The following is a 7205-nucleotide window of genomic DNA, read 5'->3' as shown; positions in this document are numbered from 1 at the left end:
TTTAAATATTCCTTCCCAGGGGATCCATTTCTTGCCAAAGCCAGCAGCTGCAGGGGGGCCGAGAATGACCCCTTCCCCAAGTGGACAGAAGAGACATCTTTGGAGATTGACATCCACACTGTTTTTTGGACAGCTTACCAGAAGCAACTTGCGTCTGTGAGGGTCTGTGATTTTGCCTTTCTTACCATAACAATGAAAATAATTCTATTTATTAAGCACTTCAGTGTTTACAAAGTCTTTTTTTGGGTAACAACTTGGTGAAATGGGTTGTACAAGTATTAATGTATTCATTTTATAGACAAGCAAAGTGAGGCATGGGGAGATCAAGTCACCAAATCTCAATTTTGGAAGAGAACTCAGACATCATCCAATCTGACTCATAGCTGAGAAGGAATCCTTCAGTACACTGGGCTGGAGATCTTCTCATCTGTGCTTGTAAATATGTGGTGAGGTAAAACTCACTTCCTCCCATAGCAGATCATTCCTTTTTTATTTATTTTTTTTTAATTTCAAGATAACTGTCAGATAGTGTTTTCTTACCTCCAGCAGAAAACTGCTTCTGCAACTTTCTAGTTTTGCCTTTTGGGCAAGAAGAATAACTTCTCTTCCACATGACAGACTTCAGCATACTTTTATAAACCCTTTTTCTTTAGTCTAAACTTGCCCAAATAATAAAGCTAGTAAATGTCTGAATTATTATCATTGGGACACAGGTCTACCGACTCCCAAATTCAGTGCTCTCTAAGGAAAGCAAACTGAGGGACTCTCAGATTCTGGTTTTGTTTGTTGATGTGTTAGGTTTGTGCTGAGGGGAGCCAAAGGCGTGTAGGTTGGGGTAGGAGGTAATGAAGATCCTGGTAGAGATTGAAAACAGAACAATAGAACAGATCATATAGAGGGAATTTTCTCATTAGCTACCTTAGCTACCCACTTCTACCTATTTCTGGAAAGGATTAGAAGGTTTGTCTCTGAAATGGGATGAGAATGGAGACTCAAATTAGGTCAGGGGAGCAAAAGGCAAACTTGAGGTACTAAAGGTATTATTTAACCATCCAACTCTCCAAGAAGGGGTATCTTTCCCTCCACTGGTGGTACTCTTCCTGGGGTTCATCATTCGGAATGACCTGTGTTCAGGACACCTGGAAAATGAATAAGTGGGCTTTGCGCTCCCCCTCCTCCACCATGAGTCACTGTAGATTTGGCTATTAATAGACTTCTCCATTTTGATCTCCTTGGAAGATTTAGGATGCCCGGTAGGACTGTGAGGAAAGTTGGTCAAAGTGTGTGATTCATCCCCTTTCTGCCCCATTATCGATGTCCTTGGGCTTAGTCCTGGGTTGATGTTCCCCACCACCCCCTTCTCCTCTGCTCCAGTTCTGTTATTCCTGGCTCCTGCCCTCCCCCCCCCATCCCAGGGGATAGAGCCCATCCTTCCGGGCAAGTCTGACCTCCGTCATCTGAGCCACTTTTGCTCTGTCCTTTGGGGAGGGCTATGGTCAGAATAGTTCTCTGAGCTGGGATGTAAGCCTGGTGGATTCCCCCAGGCCCTGGAGGTGACATTGACATTTCGATCCAGGGCCTTAAAAGGGAAAAAACCTGGGGCTGCAGCTGCTTTGAGGCCCTAGGGGAGGACATGAGATAGGGGTGGAGAGAGCTGAGAAGATGTCTGTAAAGATTTGGGAAAAGATCCCAGAAGAAGGGGGAGGAGCCCTGTAGGGGCTCAGGGAGAGTAGGGGGTAAGGACCCTGAAGATAACTTATTGATGTCGACACTTTGGTCTTCAAAGTCTGTAGGCTGCATCTCATCTGGCCCCTTTTCGGTGGGAGTCAGGCTTCTGGAGCAACAGAAACCCTCTCTACCCTGGTCTCCTTTCTTTCCAAATCCACACACAAGAAGAAAACCGGTAACTGGGAAAAGGTGGAAGTTGTCCAGAATCAGAGTTAGAGTTGGAGTAACTTTTCTGGATTCTCCGGTAGGAGTGGGTAAAGAATATGGGAATTTCTCTGGGGATTACTGGAGAGTGCAGTATGAACATTTCCTTAATTGAATACTATAAGCCAACAAATTGGCCCCAATATCTATCAGTCTCGGGGTGAAGGGAGGAAGGAGGTGACCCAGAGGCTTGACTGGGAGAATAAACATGAGAGATGAATTCTTGGGGGGCGGATCCCAGAAAAAAGATTCAGAGCTGGGGGGAGGCTGTGAAGTGTGCACATATGTGTGTAAGTCACACAGAGCAGGCCGATTTTGCTCAAAATGCGGTGTTTATTGCTCTATTCAGTGACCACGAGCAGTTATAAAAAGACGCCTCAGTCTGCCATAGATTAAATACTTGAAGTCAGCTATAAAACCACGTGGCTCCAGGATAACACGTTGCCAAAATCATGCACACCCTGCTGATGCGTTCTCTACACACTCACGGACACGGAACATACCCACGGATACACGATTTGGGAAGAGCTTCCCCACAGTGACACAGGAAAATACTCTGCACAGAACTGGGGCCAGCCCCTACCCCTCCACACTTGGCCCAGGGGCATCAGTTCTTCTCAAGGGGAGTCCTTGTACCCCAAAACATAGCTCCTCCCCTCCCTCTTTCCTCTCCTCCAGGAGGTGGGACTGCCTGGAGAGAAGCACTCCTTCTCTGGATGTTGGGGGAGGTCAATTAAAATTTGTGATTGTTCTCCTGCACCTTGGGGATAGGGATGGTGGGGAAGGGGAGCCTCAGGAGGCTAGTGGGTAGGCAGTGATTATTACGGGGAAGGGAGAACCTAAGGTTGGATTTGGGAAAAGGGGGTAATTTATGGATAGGAGGAGACTAAAGTAGAAGTAAAATAGTGGGATTGGGGGAAAGGACAGCCTTTGGTTGGGGAGGAGAAGGGAGGAGTGGGCAGGGCAGTCTGTGGCTGCGGGTGGGAGGGTGGGTAAAGTTATAAGACTGAGGTTGGGGATTGGTGGGGAGAGCCAGTCGAGAGGAGGAGAAGCCTAAGGCAGGGAGGGGGCAACCTAAGGCTGTGGGTAGAAGGAGCAGGCAGAAGGTCTAATCAGGGGGCAGTCCGGCCCCATCCCTCCTCTCCATGACTCATTAGCCCTCCCTCCCCCTGAGTTTACTCCGTACCTGGCTCCCCTTAGTAAGCTGGGTTCCAAGGCTCCCCCTCCCTCCCCGGAATAAGCTGCTCCCCAGAGTGGGCTCCGAGCCCAGGCAGAGGAGACACAGTGTCCGGTTAAAACATCAGAAATAGATGGACAGACAGTGGGATACACAGAGTCCAGCACATACAATATTTGGATCAAGTTAAAAAATAGGACTGGGGGAAGCCGGGGAAGCCAGAGCGGGGGCAGGGCTCAGCAGGGGGTGCCCTGTCCTGGTATTTACAGTAGAGAGAGCTGCAGTTGGAAGGGGTTCTCACGGCTGGTGCAGACAAAGCAGATGAAGCGAAGAACAAAAGAAAGCTAAAAGGAGGAGCTCGGGATGCTCCTGGGCCCTGGCGGCTTCCACCGGGGCCAGGCAGGTCAGGCCAGGGCTGCGCTCTCCGGCCCCTTGGCTTGGGAAGAAAGCTGCTTCTCATACAGGCTCATGACGTGGTGTACAAACTGGTACTGCTCACAGGTCTGGATCATCCCGCCCCTGGCAGGGCAGAAGAAGGGGAGGATGGGAGGAGAGTCAAAGGGGGGGGGGGGAGAGGAATAGTCGGCTTCCAGGCGGTGCTGGGACTGGGACCATTATTCAGGGCTTGGAGAGTACTAGCAGCGGGTGAGGCACTTAAACAGGGGCTTTAATCGTTCTGGGGGATTCAAGGGAGATCCTCTTTCTGTCCCCACCAGGGAGGCTAGGCTTTTTTCCATCTAGTCTGCATTGCCATGAGTGGTAGGGCGCCAAAGGCCATTCCTGGAAGAAATGACCCGCAGGGGGAAGCTTTCTCGGGCTCCAAGTTTTCCCCCCGTTCTGCAGAAATCCTCTTGGAAAGCAGAGCTTGTTTTCCCCCGTGCCCTGCACTTAGCATTAAGCCGCTGGACGGATGGACTGGGAGTTGATTTTCACTTGCCCCAAGGGACTCCTCGTCCCTTCCCCCTCTGGCCTCGGGCCCAGCCCGAGTAATAGTCCTCCAGGACAGACCCGCCCCGACCGCCTGCCCCGCCCCAGCCGCCCCGAGGCTGACCTGTCCTGACGCAGCTGACAGGTAGTCTTCAGGATGTCCACCACACCCTCTCGTTGCAGCTGCTTGCAGCAAATGCTGGTGGCAATGAAGCAGCCGGTCCTCCCGATTCCGGCACTGGGGGCACAGAGAGGCCTCTGAGTCAATCAGACCTGGCGCGGACGGGGCAAAGGCGCCGGCTGGGGAGAGGTGGGGGCGGGCGGCAGCACGCGGGGCCCTACCTGCAGTGAACGATGATGGGCGCGAAGCTCCGCCCCTCCCAGCCCGCAGCTTCCTCCACCTCCAGGACCAGCTGCAACAGTGGGGGGGCCCGATCCGGGGTCTTCTGGTCTGGCCACGAGGTGAACCAGTAATGCCTTAGGCCACGCTCCTCAGTCCCACTCTGCCGGAGCGACAGATGCCAGGAGTGAGACCCCCTGATTGATTTTAGCCCATCCACCTACCTAAGCCCCGCAAGGTGAAGGGAGGTGGGAAGTCCCCCTCTCTGAACCAGAACCCCCAGACTTGATTTTATTCCATCAATTTTTCCAAGCCCCCTCAACAAGAAGACAGTTGGAAAGTTCCTTTCTAAACCAGAGAGTGAGACCCCCTGACTTGATTTTAGTCCATCGATCTATCTAAGCCCCACAACATGAAGACAAGTGAAAAGTGCTCAGTCTCTCCCTCAGCCAGAACTTCTCTCCGGGCACTATACCCTGTTGTGCTAACTTCACAGTTAAGGAACTACTCCACAGATTCAATGGGTATATATAAGCCCCTGTCAGCACCCGCCTAACCTGGGCCTCCCTCCTGCCTGTCTTGGACCACATGGAAGCCTCAATTTGTTGAGAGTTAGGGGTCGTGGGGAGATCTCCCAGACTGCTCTCTTGTCTTCGATCTTAGTAGGATTCTGATACTGATGGATCTCTCAGGTTATTTCTGGACGGGATAAAATCTACCCCAAATAGGACTGAAAGTTGAAAGGGACCTTGTCAATTCCCTGGCCTGGTCTAGTGATGTCAAGTTCAAATAATAATCATCCATATCTAAGGATCCCTGCAGGCCACATATTGATTTAATTTAAAACTCCTTTTGTATTTTTATTTATTTCATTAAATATTTTCCAATTGCATTTTAATCTGGCTTGGCCACACTGAGGAATGTTTGACATCCCTGATCTGGTTCAGCCACCTTGTTTTACTGAAAAGGAAACCAGTGCTTAGGGAAGTTAAATAAATTCCTAAAAGACACACAGGTGATGATTAATAGAACTGGAATTTGAACTCAGATCTTAGGTTCTAAATCTTAGGATCTTTCTGCTACATCACAGTAACTTCCCTTGGAGTCTGCCTGCTTTTCCCATACTACCTTTTCTTTGGTTCTTTTTGATTTTTCTTTGTAGTAAAAGAGCCAGAAAGGGAAGCACAATCACTGTTCCTCCTACTCTGGCTTTCTCTGGAGCCACCAAGTTTAATAATACATGGGTACAGCTATTGGACTCTCTCCATTTCCCCTTGGATTCCAAATAGTCCAAGGATGGAATGAAAAGACAGGTGACAGTAGAGGGATAGCAAGAAGACTAGACTACAAGTCTATACCTATTTCACTGTCCCAGCCTGTCAGTAACTCACTTTATGACCACAAGCATTTTTATTACTTTTGGGGGCCCCTATTTCCTCATAAATGGAGATGCTAATTTTTTGCCTTACCTAACTCAGAGGCATGTTTGTTGTGTTCATCAGGCAAGATAAAGTCTATATTGGGTTTTACAAGCTTACAGGGTATTATATACAAGGGAGAGAGGAACAACAACATGGATGCAAGGCTGACCTGTTCAGACAGGTAATAGGAACAGGGATTCTTGCCATGGGCACCATCCTTACCTGGCAGACTATTTTGGATCCTCTTCCCTAGAGCTCCTAAAGTCCCACATCGGTGGCTTCCCCCCAAAAAAAACACACACACACATAAAACCCCCAACACCTTTCCCAAGGAATGGTTCTGTTCTAATCTAGTGTGTGAGTGGGTTAGACTAGCTGCCTACTCTGACCCCTCAGGCTGGTCCATCTTTTCTCAGTCATCACCAACTCTGGCCCCCAGCACCCCTCAGCCCAAGCTCTTACCCTCAGGGTGATAAGACGAAGCCGGTAGTCATCAGCCTGTATGACCTGCTTCACTGTGATCTCCACCCCGTCATATACAACTCGCTCCTCTGGCCAGTACTCTGTGCATTTCTGTAGGTGTCCAAGGCGCACTTGGTGAAATGGCTCTTTGACTAAGTCCACCCCAGACCAACCCCCCTTATTCCCACCTCCTCCACCCATCACAGAGACACCGCTGGTTCTACCTCATTCATTTCTTCAATGTTGGTGATCATCACAATAATGGGGGCGTGCTCTTGCCACACCATCCGCCAGAAGTCACTCACGGTGTTGACGATGGGTCCCTGAGTGGCGATGTACACCTTCTCCTCCCCTCCATAGCCCTAATAGCCACAGGTAGGGGGAGGAAGGCTTGTATCATCATCACATAGGTTCTCTCTCTACAGTTAACTTTCATTGATTTGACATATCTCAGACAAGACATATTGTTAATTAAAAAAGGCTAACAAAGGATTGCCTAGCATGAGTCCATAAGAGATCTAATTCAATCTTAGAGAAGAATGTTTTGTAATTAGCATTTGAATAAATTTTTTTGGATAGATGCCTTGAAATTGAAATTTTCCCAGAAATCTTGTTAATGTTTTCCAGTCATTTTAGTAAATTCTTTTCTGTAAGTAGCAAAAAAAGGAAGACAGAAATTCCAGAAATGTTGGTCAGTGGTTTCAGTCAGGTCCAACTCTTCATGGGGTTTTCTTGGCAAAGATATTGGAGTAGTTTGCCACTTCCTTCTCTAGTTAATTTTATAGAGAAGGAAAGGGAGGCAAATAGGACAGGCTTAAATGACTTGCCCAAGGTCACCCAGCTAGTCTGAGATCAGTCCTGAATGTACCACCTAGCTGCCCCAGAAATATGCACTCCTATAAATATAATTACATGGTTTGGGTGAATCAAATTCAGATAATTAAAT

At 48.7% G+C, this 7205-nt stretch overlaps 1 protein-coding gene across 3 annotated transcripts in view; it reads right to left on the bottom strand.

The window, feature by feature from the left end:
* Nucleotides 1–2245: 2245 nt before the first annotated feature.
* The window catches only part of PTPN5 (protein tyrosine phosphatase non-receptor type 5), a 117160-nt gene continuing 112200 nt past the window's right edge, over nt 2246–7205 (bottom strand). For all 3 annotated transcript variants that reach the window (XM_051963975.1, XM_051963974.1, XM_051963976.1), the window contains 5 exons: nt 6484–6621; nt 6260–6370; nt 4379–4539; nt 4161–4274; nt 2246–3628 (listed from right to left, as the gene is read on the bottom strand). In XM_051963975.1, coding sequence (XP_051819935.1) covers nt 3514–3628; nt 4161–4274; nt 4379–4539; nt 6260–6370; nt 6484–6621 — 639 coding nt within the window. In that variant the 3' untranslated portion in view covers nt 2246–3513. The remainder of the gene's footprint in view (nt 3629–4160; nt 4275–4378; nt 4540–6259; nt 6371–6483; nt 6622–7205) is intronic.

The sequence above is a fragment of the Antechinus flavipes genome, chromosome 6 (assembly GCF_016432865.1).
Source record: "Antechinus flavipes isolate AdamAnt ecotype Samford, QLD, Australia chromosome 6, AdamAnt_v2, whole genome shotgun sequence".
NCBI classification, from domain to species: domain Eukaryota; kingdom Metazoa; phylum Chordata; class Mammalia; order Dasyuromorphia; family Dasyuridae; genus Antechinus; species Antechinus flavipes.
The sequence above is the reverse complement of the archived record's forward strand: the minus strand, read 5'-3'. Positions and strand labels throughout refer to the sequence as shown.